An 18,927-nucleotide genomic window follows, 5' to 3' on the forward strand; every position below is an offset into this window, starting at 1 on the left:
TAATTTTTTGTCTGCTCTAGAATAACTTTTATAATTATTCTAAGTCACATTTTTATAGTACTCCCCTGCAGACGAATTTCGTGGGCCCACTCTCCTTGTGGACTACACTACCCAGAATGCACGTGGCCCTTCCTGCCTTTGCGGCGGCCATCGAGGAAGCTGGCGGAAGGACGCTACACATCCGCCTTCGAACTGCGCCCCGCCCTTATTAAAATCGTAAACTGATGACATCGATGTATAAGTGAATTTAATTCTTGGAGAAGTTTCTTTCCGCCCCCACCCCCGGAGTTCCCAGTGGGAGACAATAGGCTTCTGTTCCCAAACTAAAGATGTCCACCAAGCGGCGGATTTGTGGGTAAATGGGAGTCAGACCAGAAGTGGGCCACCGGGCTTGCGTTCCGCCTGGGGACCGCGCTCGCCTAGGAGTGAGTCTGATTTTACCTGAATGGCTGAGCGCTCGTACCCGCCTCCAACAGGACCCAATCAGAAAGAGGGAAAAGCGGGGCACTGAGCAGCGATTGGTTGGATCCTGGGCCAATCGGAAGAGCCCTGGTTTGGCGGGAGTCTTGACCGCCGCGGAAGCTCTGGGAGTCTCCGCGCCAGCTGTCGGTGTCCGGCCGCCGTGGCCATGTTCGTGTCCGATTTCCGCAAGGAGTTCTACGAGGTGGTCCAGAGCCAGGTGACCCCTCCTCTTGGACCTCGTGGCCTTGTCGGGGGGGGGTAGGGATGAGGGGGAGCGGCCGTGGGAGGGCACGGGGGCCCCAGTGTTGGGGGTCTCTGCCTTCAGCTGGCCCGCTCTTCTCCTGACAGAGGGTTCTTCTCTTCGTGGCCTCGGACGTGGACGCCCTGTGCGCTTGCAAGATCCTTCAGGTGAGCCTTGTGTACCCTGGAAGGGAAGGGCGGGGCCCCGGGCTGAGTTGCGTGCAGGGCGGGAGGTGTGGAGCAGAGCGGGAGCCACCCCTCACCCTCCCACCTCTGTCCCCCCACCCCCCCCCCCCCCCCCCCGGCCCTACTCTCCCCCAGGGAGGGCGCAGGCTGCGGTAGCGCCTGGAGCCAAGGAAAGCTGCGGAGGGGCACTCAGAGAGGTCGCCTAGAGGGCAGAAGCGTTGGGTAGGTTAGAGAAGGACTCGGGAAAAGGCAGGAATACCAGCTAGTATTTTTGCAATAACCTGGGCCAAAAAATGCTTGCATCGGAGAGACCCTTAGACATGGAGTGGCTTCACCAGTGTACGGTTCGGGTAGAGGACTCTGACAACGGAGGACACAGTGGGGTCATCAACAACACTGGAAACTCAGATTCCTTTGTCTGTTAAGGACGATCATTGGTTCTCTTTTGAATATGATGCAGTGTTTACATGACCTTGGGTCAGGAACTACTCCTCAGAAGACCTAGAAATAAGATCGGCTTTCCCTCCCAATGTTTTCCTTTGGTAATTTTCAAAAATTAGGCAAAGTTGACAGAATGATACAGTGATCACTCACATCCCCATCACTTACTTTCTCCCATGAGCGTTTTACTAGTCTTACTTTGTCACCTGTCATTCGTTTCTCAAGCTATATTGTTCTTAAGTGCACTTCAAAGTAAATTGCGGGGATCCCTGGGTGGCGCAGCGGTTTGGCGCCTGCCTTTGGCCCAGGGCGCGATCCTGGAGACCCGGGATCGAATCCCACATCGGGCCCCCGGTGCATGGAGCCTGCTTCTCCCTCTGCCTGTGTCTCTGCCTCTCTCTCTCTCTCTCTCTCTCTGTGACTATCATAAATAAATAAAAAATTAAAAAAAAAAAAAAGCAAAGTAAATTGCGGACGTCCTTAATTTGATAGATTGAAAAATGATCTCTCTCAGGCCTTGTTCCAGTGCGATCACGTGCAGTATACCCTGGTTCCAGTTTCTGGGTGGCAAGAACTTGAAACTGCATTTCTTGAGCATAAAGAACAGGTATGGAAAAAGCATTTTAGAATAATTAGTCTTATTTTATTTGGTTGTAATTTCTTTTCTTTTCTTTTTTCTTTTCTTTTCTTTTCAAGATTTTAGGGCAGCCCAGGTGGCTCAGCGGTTTAGCGCCGCTTCAGCCCAGGGCCTGATCCTGGAGACCCGGGATTGAGTCCCACGTCGGGCTCCCTGCATGGAGCCTGCTTCTCCCTCTGCCTGTGTCTCTGCCTCTCTCTCTCCCCTCTCTCTGTGTCTCTTGAATAAATAAATAAAATCTTTAAAAAAAAGAAAGACTTTATTTATTTATTCATGAGATAGAGAGGCTGCCCAAGACATGCTATAAATTTAAGCCTGTATAGGGATCCCTGGGTGGCGCAGCGGTTTGGCGCCTGCCTTTGGCCCAGGGCGCGATCCTGGAGACCCGGGATCGAATCCCACATCAGGCTCCCGGTGCATGGAGCCTGCTTCTCCCTCTGCCTATGTCTCTGCGCCTCTCTCTCTCTCTCTCTGTGACTATCATAAATAAATAAAAAAAAAAAAAAAAAAAAAAAAAATTTAAGCCTGTATAATGCCATTTTCAGAGAGCCAGCCCAGTCCAGTAGGGTGACTGAGATCTGGAGAGGCTCTCTTATGCATTTGAAGTCTTGGTCTGCTCCTTGTCAGCTTCGTGGCCCTATGCATGAGCCTGGGTCATGTTGAGTCTCCACATACTGCTCTGCAGAGCAGAGACAACCACAGGGCCAGTCATGGGGCCTATCTCATGGTATTACTGTGGAAATGAAATAGCATTTGGAATATGTTAAAGCACTTAACACAGGCCAGCTGTGGCCATTTTTGGAGTCTTTTAATTGTCAGGTCCTGCCCAGTGTCAGGGGCTTGACATGTCTCAGCAGAAGGGCTCAGGGGCCTAGAATGCTGAAGGTGAAGGACCTACTCAAGGCACTTACGTCACAATATCTCTCTTTTTTCCAGTTTCATTATTTTGTCCTCATAAACTGTGGAGCCAACGTAGACCTATTGGATATTCTTCAGCCTGATGAAGAGGCTGTATTTTTTGTGTGTGACACCCACAGGCCAGTCAACGTCGTGAATGTATACAACGAAGCCCAGGTAACTCAGCCTTTGGGGCCCATGTCTTCCCTGAGTCCTCCTGTCCGTGGACAATATCATACCTGCTGTTCTAAGCAAGGCATTGTATCCACCTCTGCTGTAGGAGTTGGAACAGCCTGAGGGCAAGAACCTGGTCTTGTTTATCTCTGGTGAGCACCATGGTACCTAAGTCTTAGAGGTGCTCAGAATGCATTTTGGAATTCATTTAACCTAAGAAGTGTAGGGACCAGGACCCTGCACTGGGCCTGCCCTCAGAGCTCAGGCCCAGCCCAGCATCATTGAATATCAAGATCTAGAGGCATTAGCTCTAGAAGTGGGGCCAGGATTTCCCTGCCCATCAAAAGGGTGGTATGAGGACCAGCAAGATGATAGTGTAAGAGGCCACCATTAGCCTGAAATGGTGGTGCTGTGCTTTTCCTTTGAACCCCCAGTAGCAAGCATGGAGCCTGGCATAGGGCAGCCACCTAACCATTCTCTGAGTTGAGTCCCCCACCACCCACCCCCACTCTTGTGTTATCAAAGTGTTGGCCCCAAAGTTCTCAGCTTGGAACCGCTTTTTAAGCCGACAGTTTTATTCAAGTAGGTGTCACACACCTTCACGTCTTCCATTAGAGTCCAAGTTGCAGGATATTCATTTTGTTTGCTTGCTGTGTGGCATAAGAGGAAACATTTTTTCTCAGACTAAATGACAGTGGATAGTTTTTAAACTTTTGGAATTTTTGCATAACGTGTGGTACAACTCCACTGCCTCAGTGAACAGAAATGAAAACAAGAAAATGCTTGAGAGGTCTGAAATTCTCTCAAATGAGGGACTCTTTGTACAGAAAACTGAGTCAGCTCAGTGGGAAGTAAGATTGTGCAAGAGAAAAACCTGAGATGGAGAATTTTCTGTTAACGAGAGAGGAGAGTGTTTGTTGCTTTTTGTTTTAATCTTAGATCAAACTACTCATTAAACAAGATGATGACCTTGAAGTTCCTGCCTATGATGATATCTTCAGGGATGATGAAGAAGAAGAGGCTGAAGAGCACTCAGGAAGTGAAAGTGACAATGGATCAGAGCCTTCTGAGAAGCGCACACGGTTGGAAGAGGTGGGTTTGGGCCTCCCCACAGTCTTGAGGGACTTGTCATTCCCAGAGGTCAGAGCTCAGACTGGAGCCTATGGGGCCCCGGAGTTAGCTGGGAATCAGCAGGTGTGGGTGTTGATCCTGGGCTCTGCTTTTCCCCTGGCTGTATGGCCTCAGACAGGTTACTGAATTTCTCTGAGCTTTGACATCCTCGTCCATGCAGTAGAATTTCATCAGTTGAAATGAAAATTAGGACAGCTCAGCTCTTCCCGTTAGATAGCATACATTTTTAAAAAGTGTTACAGAAGAATGCCTGGGTGGCTCAGTTGGTTAAGGGTCTGACACTTGGTTTTTTTGCTCAGGCCATGATCTCAGGGTTGTGAGGTCAAGTCCCACATCAAGTTCCTTGCTCAGTGCAGAATCTGCTCAAGATTCCCTCTCTCCCACTCTGCTCCTCCTCCTGCTCTTTCTCTCTCTCTCTAAAATAAATAAAAATAATATATTAAAAAAAAAAGCAATACAGAGAAACAATAAATAGCAAAAGCATCACCTCCCTTCCCCGCTTTTCTCAAAACTCACTCTACAGTCACCATGGAGGAACGACATGGGTCTGTGGCTCTCAGCCAGGCTCAGTCCCCAATGGTCACTCCAGGGGAAGCATCTTGTGTGCAAAGATAAGAGTGGTTTGAGCCTTGTGAGTCTTGTGTCTGAGGCGCTTACCCAGTCTGGGGCCTGGCCAATGGAAGTAGCCTACCCAACGCCAATGGCTTCTGCTAGATGGAAAACTAAAGGTGGGAGGTAGTCATTCTTTTAACTGGAGGGCCATGGTTTATTCTAGCATTCTAGTGTTTATTCTAGTTGTGGAAGAAGTTAAAGCCCTTTGGCTCCCAGTCCTTGGTATGCATGCTGAAATTTGTCACCAAAATGTTTTGGAGTATTTTCTTCATCCTTGACCTGACATTTTCCAATAATGTGCTTTAGCAGAGCTCTTTTGAACCATTTTGGGGACATTCAGGACATTCTGTCCATTTAGGGGGCATGTTCTGCAAAGGTAGGAATGTTTTCCCCTTGCCTTCCCTACCTTTGGCCAGTCCCTTCTCTGGAGCTTTGGATAGTCACCTCAGACACATTCTTAGATTCTCTTTCCTCTAGTCCAACTCTTATCTGTTCCATTCTCTGGCCAACTTCTAGTCTTCATCTTCTAATCTTTGATTCCTAAGAGCTCTTTTTTTCTGTTACCTGATGCTCCTTTTTTATAGCATTATTTCTTCTGTTCATGAGCTGCTTTCCATCAGGCCCCCAATATCAGTAATGTGGTGGGATTGTCCCTGGAAACATTCATGTTCTGCAGGTCAGAGTCTTGGAATTCTCCATCCTGACTAATATATTTTAGCACCTAATATGTGCCAGGTATCCGTTAGTTTCTGAGGTCCCCAGGGGAGCACAAAGTCCTGCCTTCACAAAGCTTCCTTTCCAGTGGGGGGAGATGTAAGAATGTGTAAATGAGCATAGTTCAAGGATGGTTTCAGGTGAAGAGCTGTGGTCATATAAGGAAAAATAAAGCAGGGTAAGGGGCTGGATGGGGAATGGGCTGTATTTATGAAAATGGCCATGGACACTTGACCTGAATAATGAAGGAAAGAGTCAAGAAGATCCCTAGGATCTCCCTGGGTGGCTCAGCCATTTGGCGCCTGCCTTTGGCCCAGGGCGCGATCCTGGAGTCCCGGGATCGACTCCCGCGTCGGGCTCCTGACATGGAGCCTGCTTCTCCCTCTGCCTGTGTCTCTGCCTCTCTCTCTCTCTCTATGTCTATCGTGAATAAATAAATAAAATCTTATTATTATTATTTTTATTGGTGTTCAATTTACTAACATACAGAATAACACCCAGTGCCCGTCACCCATTCACTCCCACCCCCCGCCCTCCTCCCCTTCTACCACCCCTAGTTCGTTTCCCAGAGTTAGCAGTCTTTACGTTCTGTCTCCCTTTCTGATATTTCCCACACATTTCTTCTCCCTTCCCTTATTTTCCCTTTCACTATTATTTATATTCCCCAAATGAATGAGAACATATAATGTTTGTCCTTCTCCGACTGACTTACTTCACTCAGCATAATACCCTCCAGTTCCATCCACGTTGAAGCAAATGGTGGGTATTTGTCATTTCTAATAGCTGAGTAATATTCCATTGTATACATAAACCACATCTTCTTTATCCATTCATCTTTCGTTGGACACCGAGGCTCCTTCCACAGTTTGGCTATCGTGGCCATTGCTGCTAGAAACATCGGGGTGCAGGTGTCCCGGCGTTTCATTGCATTTGTATCTTTGGGGTAAATCCCCAACAGTGCAATTGCTGGGTCGTAGGGCAGGTATATTTTTAACTGTTTGAGGAACCTCCACACAGTTTTCCACAGTGGCTGCACCAGTTCACATTCCCACCAACAGTGTAAGAGGGTTCCCTTTTCTCCACATCCTCTCCAACATTTGTTGTTTCCTGCCTTGTTAATTTTTCCCATTCTCACTGGTGTGAGGTGGTATCTCATTGTGGTTTTAATTTGTATTTCCCTGATGGCAAGTGATGCAGAGCATTTTCTCATGTGCATGTTGGCCATGTCTATGTCTTCTTCTGTGAGATTTCTGTTCATGTCTTTTGCCCATTTCATGATTGGATTGTTTGTTTCTTTGGTGTTGAGTTTAATAAGTTCTTTATAGATCTTGGAAACTAGCCCTTTATCTGATATGTCATTTGCAAATATCTTCTCCCATTCTGTAGGTTGTCTTTGAGTTTTGTTGACTGTATCCTTTGCTGTGCAAAAGCTTCTTATCTTGATGAAGTCCCAATAGTTCATTTTTGCTTTTGTTTCAAAATCTTAAAATAAAAAAAAAAGGTCCCTAGGATCTTCTCTGCATCCAGTGCAGAGTGTCCACAGATGCCAGGGCTCTGTGGGAAGAGGGGAGAGGGGGGGACAGGCAAGCTAGAACTGCCACCAGGTTTGGCAGTAAAGAGAATGGTTCTTGATGAGATGTCAGAACCTGTCAGAGCTTCCTTTGACATGCTTAGTGCATCTATTTGTTTGTGAATGCTTTCTATAATATTCATGATATATAATATGCATAACTTCCCACTGACTTTTTTTTTCCTCAGAAGTTTTATAATTTTAGTTCTTTAGAAATTCTTTATTTAAATTCAGTTTAGTTAACATATTAATTATTATTAATTTCAGGGATAGAATTGAGTGATTTATCATTTGCATATAACATATAACAATGCTCAGTCAATTGCCCTCCTTAATGCCCATCACCCAATTATTCCATTCCCCCACCCACCTCCCCTCCAGCAACTCTAGTTTGTTTTGTAGAGTTCAGTCTCTCTTATAGTTGGTCTCCTTCTCTCTTTTCATCTTATTTTATTTTTTCATCTCTTCCCCTATTTCATTTGTTTTGTTTCTTAAATTCCACATATGAGTGGAATTGCATGGTATATGTCTTTCTCTGACAGACTGATTTTACTTAGCATAATAATCTCTAGTTCCATCAATGTTGTTGCAAATGGCAAGATTTCATTCTTCTTGATGACTAATATTCCAGTGTATACATACACCATATATTCTTTTTTTTTTTTTTTTTTTTTTAAATTTTTATTTATTATTTATGATAGTCACAGAGAGAGAGGCAGAGACACAGGCAGAGGGAGAAGCAGGCTCCATGCACCGGGAGCCCGACATGGGATTCGATCCCAGGTCTCCAGGATCGCGCCCTGGGCCAAAGGCAGGCGCCAAACCGCTGCGCCACCCAGGGATCCCTACACCATATATTCTTGATGCACGTATCTGTTGGTGGGCATGATGCATGTATCTTTCATCGGAACTCTTTCCATATTTTGGCTATTGTGGACATTGCTGCTATAAACATTGGGGTGCATGTGCCCCTTCAAATTACTATGTTTGTACCCTTTGGATAAATACCTAGCAGTGTGATTGCTGAGCTGTAGGGTAGCTCTATTTTTAACTTTTTTTGAGGAACCTCCATACTGTTTTCCAGAGTTTTTATTTTGAAATTTTCTTAACATACAACATTTGAAAAGATTGTGTGGTGAATACCTATATACCTTTCACCTAGATTCGGCAGTTTTTCACATTTGCCTTCCTTCTATATATGCTTTTTGTTTGTTTGTTTTTTATTATTTATTTACTTATTTTGCTAGATCATTTGAGAATAGGTTGCAGACACCATGATACTCCCTGACAAATTCTTCCATATGCATCTTCTAAGAACATTCTCCTCTATAAATACAGTACCATTATCATATGTAAGAAATTAATAATGTCACATATTCAACCCATATTCCAATTTCCTTAATTGTCTTCAAAATAGATTTTGCATCTGTTTTGTGTTTGAAGTGTCAGCCAACCAGGATTGGCACATTTGCATTTAGCTATTCTCTTGCCTTTTAACCTAGACCAGGATCCCATCTCTTTTTTCTGTTTTTTGAATGACATTGGAGGCCATTCCAGCTTTCTAGTTGTTATCACTTGTTCATGGAGTACTTTCACTTGGTCCTGTAACCTTGCATTTGCTATTATCCAAGTTTAGGCCATCATGCTTGATTTTAGTAAGAGTTAACACTTTTGAGAATACTCCAAATGTAATAAAATCTGCATGATTTGTACATACACATGTATCCAATATACTTTCTCAGAAGTATTTTTATTGATAAAGGTGCACACTCAGAGATTGAGAAACAACAGGCTATAAATGTAGAAACCTAACTTTTATTTCCCTTACTGTCCTCTGTTTATGATGCAGGTTTCTTAAATATAGCCTGTATGTAAATTTAGATCCACATCATACTGTGGGATAAGTTTTGCTTTGACAACTAAACATGATTATAAAACTCAAGAGGATTAAGGGAAGCCTATTTTATTTACCCAGTTTTTACTCAGCATGTTCTTTCTTCTATCCTCATGTTCCAGGGTTTTCTCTTTTGTCATTTTCTTCCATTCACGGAAAGGCCTTTAACCATTTTTGGGAGGGGCAATCTGCAGTAAATTTTCTTAGTTTTGCTTTTTCTGAGAATTTCTTAATTTTTCTCTTCATTCCTGAAAGATATTTTCACAGGGTTTGGGATTCGGGGTTAACAGTTCTTTTCTGTCTGCACTTGAAAATGTTATGCACTTCTGGCTTCCACGGTTTCGGGTGAGAAATCTGCTGGCGTTCATATTGTCTTATATGTAAAACATCATTTTTCTTTTGCTGTTCTCGAAATTTAAAAAAAAATTGGGGGGCTAATGCTCAGAAGTTTGCTTATTTATTTATTTATTTATATTTATTCATGAGAGACACAGAGAGAGAGACAGAGGGACAAGCAGGCTCCCTGCAGGGAGCCCAATGTGGGACTCAATCCCAGGACCTTGAGATCATGCCCTGAGCTGAAGGCAGATGCTCAACAGCTGAGCCACCCAGGTGTCCCTAATGGTCAGAAGTTTAATTACAATGTGTTTTGGTGTGGATTTCTTTGAGTTTAACCTGTTGGGATTCAGTCAGCTTCTTGAATCTGTAGGTTTATGTTTGTCTCTTATGCCAAATTTTGAACCATATTTCTTCATTTTCAGCCATTGTTTTTCAAGTGTTTTTAGCCCACCCTCCTTCTCTCCTTCCAGGACACCAATGACATGTAGGTCTTTTGTTGTAGGCTCAAGCGTAAACAAGGTTCTGTTTGTTTTTCCAGTCTATTTTTCCTCTGTTCATTAGACTGGATAATTTCTATCAGTGTATCTGCTGGTTCTTTCCTCTGTTCCTCCATTCTGCTCTTAAGCCGATCCACGGGGTTTCTACTTCAGTTATTGTACTTTGCATTTGTAAGTTTCTCTTTGGTTCTTCTCTATTTTTCTACTTATTTACTAAAACTTCCTAATTTTTTTTCATGTGTTTTCAACTATGTTTCTAATTGCCTATTGAAGCATTTTTGTGGTGGCTGCTTTAAAATCTTTGTCAGATAATTGTAACATCTTTGTCATCTTGGTGTTGGCATTTATGGATTTCCTTTTTATTTTATTTATTTTTTTTAAAGATTTTTTATTTATTCATGAAAGACACAGAGAGAGAGAGGCAGAGACACAGGCAGAGGGAGAAGCAGGCTCCATGCAGGGAGCCCAACGTGGGACTCGATCCCAGGTCTCCAGGATCACACCCTGGGCTGAAGGTGGCGCTAAACTGCTGAGCCACACGGGCTGCCCTGGATTTCCTTTTTAGTGTTTAGCCCCACACCGACACAGTCCCGCTTGGGCTCCAGACCCCCACTCCCACTGTGCCTGCACATGCACGTGCTTGGGGTGGCTTTCTCCTGGAATGCTCTGTGTACATAGCTAGTTTTATAGCACCAAAGGCCCCCACCCTTCCCCTCGGTACACAGGGGTTAAAGTTGTGTGCCCTTCCACGTGGCTGTGATGATGACCGTGACATCCACAGTAAAGAGGAGATTGAATGAGAAGAAAAAAAAAATATATATATATATGATATGATGAGTGCTGATATAATATGTGCTGATATATGATATGATGAGTGCTTTTCACATGAAACCTGGACATTTTTATATTATATTTTGAGACTCTTGGTCTTATTTAAGTCTTCCATTTTATCTGCTTTCTCTGACATTACTCTGCCAAAGGAGGGGGTGGGCAGTCTGGTCCCTTTATAGCCAGGTGGAGGTAGAAGTTCAAGGTTCACCACTTGACCTCCATTAAGCATAAGAAGAGTGGCTCCTTGTACCACAGTGCAAGGAAGATCCAGGCTCACCACTTGGCTTCCTCTGATACCACCCCAGTGAGCGTGTTGGAACCTATTGCAAGTGAAATGTGGAGGTGTTACAGGCAGGACGTGTTCACCAGGGTGAGGGCCTAGGCTCCTAGGCTCCCACTTGGTCTTTGCTGGGTGGATAGAGGTGGGGCCACAGTGTTTTAGTGGTGGTGGCTAGGGTAGATCAAATATTGTCTAAAAGTTTTCTGTTTTTTTTTTTTTTTTAAGACTTTATTAAAGAGAGAGAGAGATGTGCACATGCATGGGAGCAGAGGGAGGGGCAGAAAAATAAGCACACTCCCCACTGAGCAGGGAGCCTGACACCGGGCTTGATCCCAGGACCTGATCATGACCTGAGCCAAAGGCAGACACTTAACTGACTGAGTCACCCAGGCACCCCAGTTTTATGTCTTTCAGGGCTGCTCCTCTGGGTCCTTTGGCTTTTGTTGGGGATGTTTTTCCTCTGTGCCTATTGGTGTTTCCAGATTACTGGCTTCATTCAGCTTCAAGTCTGGGATATATAAGCCAAAAAGAAAGCCTGGTGAACTCATCCACACATCACTCCTCAGATCCCAGGGTCCCTAGCTGGTTGGCTTTCCTTTTCATCTTCCAGAATCTTATTTTGTTTGCCTTATATATATTGACAGTGTTTTCAGATATATTTAGTGGACATATAGGGAAAATGAGATGGAAAGTTACCATTTTTCTGGAAGCAGAAGTCTTAGGACCATGCATTTAGGACCATGGATTTTTAAAACAGTCATACTACCTCATGCCTTTGCTGTGAGAACTAAATGGATTGTGCCTATAAAATTAGCATAGTGGCTGGTACATGGAGGGCTGTAGGAAATAGTAGTGCTTGTTAATCAGGAGGGGAAGCCAGTATGAAGTGGCTATGCACCTCACCTAGATCACACAGTGGTGGGGGCAGTGGAAGGCTGGTGTGGACAGATGGGGCGGATGCATCAGCTACAGCGTGAACAGGCCCTGGGGAAGCATCTGCTCCTGTCCACAATTATCCTCAGTGCCAGTGGGCCAGAGGGGTCCTGGCCATTGCCCACCTCATTTCCTTCCTCTAGGACCAGCCTGAGCTCAGGACATGGGAATGAACGATCCATGTTTTCCTTGGGGCTCTGTGCCAATGGTTTCTGCCTAATCAGAAACTTCTCAGGCTACAGGGATAAAATTCTGGTTTTTTTTGTTCAACCTTTTGTTCTCTTTGTCCCTGCATCAGGAGGTAGTGGCACAAACCATGAAGAGGAGACAGCGAAGAGAGTGGGAGGCTCGGAGGTGAGTGTGCACTTCAAGCAGTACCCTGTGTCACGGAGCTCACGATCCCTGGGGGATATCTGTGTTTTCCATGGGAACTGGAAAGTTTTTTTTCTCCCATTTGAGAATAATTTAGTTTAGAAACTCTGGATTGGTGGCTCCAGGAGTAAGCATGTGGCCCCTGCATTGGAGAAGAGCTCTGGGTCCCCTCTGTATCACCTGGTGGTCTCACGAATAGCAGGACTGGGCCCAGAGATCTCCCAAATACATGCTGTTAGGGGTGATAGCCCATTGTCTCTTATTTTTGTGGTTTTCCAGATGTACTCTTATTTGTAAGTTCTTTATAAATGAGATAGATGCTAATTGTGTGAAAGTTTTCATAGAAAAAAAGTGTATGAAAAGGAAACTGAACTATCCATCATTGCTGTCCATATTGCAAATGTAAAAAGTAAACTGCCGTAGGGGCACCTGGGTGGGTCAGTCGGTTGAGCATCCAACTCTTGGTTTTGGCTCAGATCATCTCGTGGTTGTGGGTGGGGCCCCACATCTGGCTCTGTGCTCGGTGCTTCAGATTCTTTCTCCCTCTCCCACTCATTCTCTTTCAAATGAATAAATAAAATCTTTCTCTCTTTTTTTTTTAAGTGAAATACTCTAAAATAATTAAAAAAAAAAAAAAACCCTGGAAAGGTTATTATAGCTTGAGGTGACCATGTAGCAGGGCTGTTGAGCTGAGAATTCCTTGCTTGATCCAGTCCCTGAAGACCTCTGCTGTTTGAACTGAGGGTGTTGTCCTCAGCCACCCCCTCAAGGAAGGACAATGAAAAACCATTTTGGGAAGTATAAGGAAAGAAAAGTGAATATAATCCGTATTCACTGATCAGAAGAGATTCTGGCTATGTGTCAGTCTTCCTGGGGTATCCAAACTTGTGCAAATTGCCTATTTTATATGATCATAATATATACTTAATTTTGCTTTTTTTTTTTTTTTTTCACTTAATATAACCATTTTCGATGGTTCCAAATAGCTTTTATAAACTGCAGTATACTTACCTGGCCAATCCCCTTCCTTTTTTGAACTGGAGATCACTTCCAGTATTTTGCCACGACAGATAAGGCTGCAATGAACAACGTTGTGCACATACTGCTGTCTCCTGCTTTCTTTGAATTGCTGTCTTAGAATAATTTCTTAGAAGTGGGATTCTAGGACTATTCTATGCCGTTTTATATCTTTCATTGCCACAAGGCTTTTTTTTTTTTTTTTAAAGATTTTATTTATTCATGAGAGACACAGAGAGAGAGAAAGAGGTAGAAATAGGCAAAGGGAGAAGCAGGCTCCATGCAGGAAGCCCGATGTGGGACTCCATTCCGGGTCTCCAGGATCAGGACCTGGGCTGAAGGCGGCGCTAGACCACTGAGCCACCCGGGCTGCCCTGCCACAAGCCTTTTATGTCAATATTACTTCCCTACTGGCCTTGTAAATGTACACTCTGTGAAAGGATCCATAAGTGGATACAAAGAGTGCTTTGACTTAATCTGCATTTCTCTGAGTACTGTCAAGTTTCAGTATTTTCCAATGTTTGTCTTCCTTGCACTGCTTCTTGTTGAGGACCTGCATTTTATGTTGTTACAGAAGAGACATCCTCTTCGACTATGAACAGTACGAGTATCATGGGACGTCGGTACGTGCGGATAGGTCTACTTCACCATAAGGTTCTGACTGTAGGTGTCAGTGTCCTAAAACATGAGGAGGAATGAGCATAGGTTTGAGAACCACAAAAGCCTGGTTTGAATCTGAGCCCCACAACTTCCGCTGTGTGACCTAGGGCAGGTGGGGCAGCCTCTCTGAGACTTAAACTTCTCCTCTGTAAAAGGAAAAAGAATTACCCTCATTTCCAAGGCAGTTGTTAGGATGGTCCTGCACACCCATTAGGTGCCTAAATAGGACAGCAGCTATTATTTTTGTTCATCATCAAAAATACCGAGCAAGTCTATTTCAGACTCTGTGCAAGAAGATAAAGCTCTAGAATTATAGAGGCCTATCACTGTGTGTGTTACAGAACAGAATTTCACATGGAAAACATACTTCGTTGACTCTGGTAGTGTTGAGCAGAACTCAGGGCTTTAAGAAGCCCTAGAAAATAAGTTTCCAGTAAAATATCATGTGTTTGTATTAGCATTTGGCCCTGGGGCCTTGAGCTCTGAGCACCATATTTATAGCATCTCTTTTACTGTCAAGGTCCCATCGTCCTTTGAAAGATCATCTTTTGTCCTCTCTGCTCTGCCCTAGGACTAAGTGGGTGAGGTGGGTGGTGAGGCAGATGCCCAGTTCCCTCTGTATTTGTGGATCATTCCCTTGGAAATCTTCTCTGGTGGGAAGCCCAGCTTTGCATGGCTAATGGGACTTTAGAGTCTTCTGGTCAGGCAGTAATCCCCTTTGTTGTTTTCTACCAAAACCCAGACTCTGCTCACAGGGAGCTAAATGCTTCTGTACGCAGACAGCCCTGTTAGAAAGATCTTCTTCACCAAGGTCCTGAGGCACCCTCCCTCTTTAACATCCAGGTAATGGAAACTAAGGCCCAGCCTTCACAGGAGTATGTATGTAAGACCGCTGGCCAGCTGAGAAGAGCATGTGGACATAGGCCCCCAACCTCCTGGCTTCAGTGCCTCCCCAGTATCACCAAGGCACCCAGTGAGATGTGTAGAGGCCCTAGCACAGATGTTCTCCCTTGCGTAATCAAGTGTGCACATAGGAATGACTAGTCAGCAGAGGAGACAGTGCAAGTCACTTGAGTTACTCTGTCTTCCTCCTTCGGTTTGGCTTGGAATCCACCCACACTTCCTTGCCTACCTGGGAAGGCCTTTAATCTGCAGGGCATGGCTGGGATCCTGGACAGCTCAGATGTGGCCCAGCCATGCAGCCCAGCCCCAGCACACACCCCTCTCATGAACACAGCTGCCTTGGACCTCAGGCTTCCTTCTGTCTTACAGTCAGCCATGGTGATGTTCGACTTGGCGTGGATGATGTCCAAGGACTTGAACGATATGCTATGGTATGTAGGCCCCAGTCAAGACCAGTACTGTGTAGGGCTTCCTTCTCCAAGTAGCTCTGTCCTCCCACAATGAGAACAGGGTCTGGAGGAAGACATCACTGTGTAGTCCCCACCAGGAATATCAGGCACAGCCCCTTTCTGGGAATTTGCATAGCCCTTGCTTTCTTCCTATGAGGCTCTTGGCTACATACAAACCCCTGCGTAAAATGGAGGGAGCACTGTTGGGTGCAGAGGATCGAGGGTGGGGCCTGACTACAGCTCTACCCTTCCCACCCTACTGCTCAGCTTTGCTGCCTGGTAAATTTGGGTAACAGAAGGAGCATGAGATTTGAACAAAGCAGCCCTTGCTAGGTCAGCATCTTTGCATCCCTGGCATGCGGTGAAATCTGGTATAGGAATGCCCATTAGCCCACCTCTGAGTTTGCTACATGGGCCACAAGCATGAGTGTTCAGCATAACTTAGGTTGATTTAGAAACTAAACCCAGAGTCTGAGCAAAGAAAGCATAGGTCTGGCCTGCTCTACCCCCTCAGCCCTCTGTTCTGGTCCAGGTTCTCTCCAGGAGATGAGGAGGGGAGGCCCTTCTCGGCCCTGAGCCCATGGTGGGGATTTTAATGGTCTTTGCTGAATCGGGGTTTCAGGAGAGCCAGGAGCTGGGGCAGGACCAAGGCACTGGCCACACCTAAGCCCAGAGGTGCTCTGTCATCCCCCTGAGCTGGTGCCCGGCTGTGTGCCTGCCTGTCATCCTCAGATATTTGGCTCAGCTCTCTTAGCCTCAGATCCTCCTCCATGGTATAGACTGACAATCCCATGCCCTGGCACAGGGGCCAGTTTGTGCATCAAGAGATCTTACAGTAAGGCCAGGTGGGAGCCCTGTACTGTGCCCTGTTGCCACAGCCACATCAGCAATGGAGAGCCTTTGGTGAGCACCTGCTGTTTGCTCAGGGGCACCCTTGACTGCCCTCTCATAACAAGCTCCTCCGGTTTAGAATGATGTCAGAATATGCCCCCCATGAAATGCTTCCAGAAAACTCTAGAAAAAGCTAAGAGATAGGACCTTGGAAGGCCTTTGAGAGGTCTAAATGCTGTTGCTCTGTGTCCCACCATTTCAAGACGGAGACATGGACGTGATGAAGGTCAGCTGTGCTGAAGGGCATATTGCAGAGGGGCAGATGACCTGCCAAGATCCACTAGCACCTTCTAGCGGGTTGAGTGGGGAGGATGGTGGGGTCAGCTGGGACACAGATAGCATCAGGCCTGCCATCCTTGCCCTGGGAGATATCCCTCCTGGGTCCTGAAACCTCCCACTGTGACACTGTGCCCGGAGCCCTGAGTTGGCCCTGTAACCTTTCTACACCCTGCAGAAGAGAGACTGCCTGTCTGACAGTGGGCTGGGCCAGGCCACACTGGCAGGACATGCCTGTAAACTTTGTGACTCTCTTCTTTTCCAGGTGGGCCATCGTGGGACTAACAGGCCAGTGGGTACAAGACAAGATCACCCAGTAAGGATGTGCTCCCTCAGCCTGTCTGAGGTTGGCCTGTGCTGTGGCCATATGCATGGCCTGGCTGCAGCCCAAGTTTGCAGTGGGAAGATGGGTGGCAGATCCCTGTTGAGGGAGCTGGCCTTGGGCCTGGATCCTCGTCACTGAGTAAGGGCTTAGGACCAGGCCTGTGGTGGAATGGTGTGTGGCCTGGTGTGGATGCTTTGTCCACCCTCAGGGAGCCCACCAGATGGAGCCAGAGATGAGAGGAGGGAGCTCAGTCTCCCGCCTCGCCATTGGTCTTTCCATGGTGGACACTGGGGTTGGGAGGAGGAGGTGAGGGCCCCAGGAGTCCTGCCAGGGACGGTGAGTGTGCCCTCAAAGGCAAGGGGAAGGCTGGCAAGGACTGCCAAAAGGACTGGCATGGAGCCAAGTCCTCTTTAGCCCCTTGGTGGGCAGGCTTTGGTGCTCACTGTCACTCCTGATAGAGAGCTGAAGAGCTACCCCAGAATGCGGACACCTAGGAAGCATGGGGTACTCGCACCCCCTCTCATCTCCATTCTGGTGGCCATCTGGTGGGGCCTCTAAGGGAATCGAGAGGGACCCATACCCTAACCCGTCCAAGGGTACCCTGACCTGTTACTTGACACAGCTTTTATGCCTACTGGACTTACTGTATAGTTTGCAGAGCCATCTATGTCCCCACTTCCTGCCTTTCCCACCCCACTGTGCCCGCCAGATCCTGCAGTATAGCCCGGGGACCAGGAGGGTTCTGAGTCTCACAGGCTTGGACACTTTGCTGGGCCTCACTCCCCCTTCTCTGTTAAGGATGGTATGGGGTGTGTACAGTGCCAGGCACCGTCCCCGACCTGTGGCAGTCCCTCAGGTGAGGCTTCGCTGTCACTGTCCTGTTCAGTGGCCACCTGCAGGCAGACCTGGACTGGGGCCCGCCCTCTCCTGCTGAGCTCAGGAGCACTTCCTGTGAACGACCCACACCCTCTGCTGGGATTACCGGCACTATGTGGTCTGTCCACTTGACTGTGGTGGGTGGGTGGGAGGCCGTGGCCTCCCTTAGTGCCTGCTGTCAGGAGGCTCAAATAAGTAAAGGGCAGGACAGCCACTGCCCAGAGAAGAGTGCAAGGGGGATATGGCACAGCCAGTGCCCCCTCCTTCCAGCTCTGTCTCCTCACACCCCCGGCCTCCAGGCCCTCGTGACATAGCCACACTTGGCTTCTCCACGGTGGTGCCGGAGCTCCCTCAGTCCTGGCAGGAACTGCCCGTGTGGTGTGAGGGGGGGCCCCCCCCGGAAGCCGCATGGCCTGGCCGTGTGTGAGAGGAAGGCGCCCACCCAGGCAGCTGGCGGGGCTTTCTTTCCAGGATGAAGTACGTGACCGACGTCGGCATCTTGCAGCGCCACGTGTCCCGGCACAACCACCGGAATGAGGATGAGGAGCACGCCCTCTCTGTGGACTGTACTCGGATCTCCTTTGAATACGAGTATCCTTACAGCACAGGCCCTCAGGCACCCTCCCTCAGTTTTGCTCAGCAGTGCACTGTGTGTTTGGTCGCCTCTGTAGACCTTTCCCACATACCCCTGTGCATGGTGTGGTCAGAGCTGCGGAGCTGCAGGCCTGGATTGTGCTGCTGTGGCTGCCGTGAGAATGGGGCCCTGGCCTGCTCTCCAGCTCTGCCAGAGCACCAGGGCCTGGGGAGCAAGCTCTGTCCTGGCTCCTCTGTCTGGCTTGGCTCCTAAATGCCAGCGCTGCTTAGACGCATCATCATCATGGGCCTGGCGCACGTGGGCAAGTGCATGGTAGGGCCCACCTGTGCAGCCCAGGTGGTTTGGCGATGAGTGCAGATTCTTGCCAAGCCAGTCAGGAAGAAGTAAGTCAGCGTATGATTAGAGTGCAAATGTCTCATGAGAGGAAGGTAGGGCATTGATGGAATAACCAGAAGGTTGTTGGGTGGCAGTGCTCAGGAAAGGCCTTTGGGAGACCATATCTCAGGCTGAGACTTAGACTCACTCCATGGGAGAGAGGACAGCCTGAGCCAGGGCTGTGGCCGTGCAGAGGCCCTGAGGTGAGCTTGAGGAAGTGGCTGGAGAGATGGGTGCAGCCCAAGGGTCAGAGGGCCTAGGGCAGTGGGAGATTGAGGAAGTTGGGGAGTTCAGTACTTCGTGCTTAAAAGGTCCCTAGGCTGCTGGTTGTGGGGAGACAGACTGTGGTG

The 18,927-nt window shown here is 47.2% G+C and overlaps 1 protein-coding gene across 2 annotated transcripts in view; it reads left to right on the plus strand.

The window, feature by feature from the left end:
* Nucleotides 1-402: 402 nt before the first annotated feature.
* The window catches only part of CDC45 (cell division cycle 45), a 32,516-nt gene continuing 13,991 nt past the window's right edge, over nucleotides 403-18,927 (plus strand). Inside the window, exons 1-10 of one of the 2 annotated variants that reach the window (XM_077874687.1) lie at nucleotides 403-679; nucleotides 811-870; nucleotides 1,844-1,936; nucleotides 2,903-3,040; nucleotides 3,977-4,129; nucleotides 12,137-12,192; nucleotides 13,802-13,850; nucleotides 15,160-15,221; nucleotides 16,672-16,722; nucleotides 18,079-18,198. In XM_077874687.1, coding sequence (XP_077730813.1) covers nucleotides 629-679; nucleotides 811-870; nucleotides 1,844-1,936; nucleotides 2,903-3,040; nucleotides 3,977-4,129; nucleotides 12,137-12,192; nucleotides 13,802-13,850; nucleotides 15,160-15,221; nucleotides 16,672-16,722; nucleotides 18,079-18,198 — 833 coding nt within the window. In that variant the 5' untranslated portion in view covers nucleotides 403-628. The remainder of the gene's footprint in view (nucleotides 680-810; nucleotides 871-1,843; nucleotides 1,937-2,902; nucleotides 3,041-3,976; nucleotides 4,130-12,136; nucleotides 12,193-13,801; nucleotides 13,851-15,159; nucleotides 15,222-16,671; nucleotides 16,723-18,078; nucleotides 18,199-18,927) is intronic. The other variant, XM_077874686.1, reaches the window with a different exon arrangement.

The sequence above is a fragment of the Canis aureus genome, chromosome 27, assembly GCF_053574225.1.
Source record: "Canis aureus isolate CA01 chromosome 27, VMU_Caureus_v.1.0, whole genome shotgun sequence".
Taxonomy (NCBI): domain Eukaryota; kingdom Metazoa; phylum Chordata; class Mammalia; order Carnivora; family Canidae; genus Canis; species Canis aureus.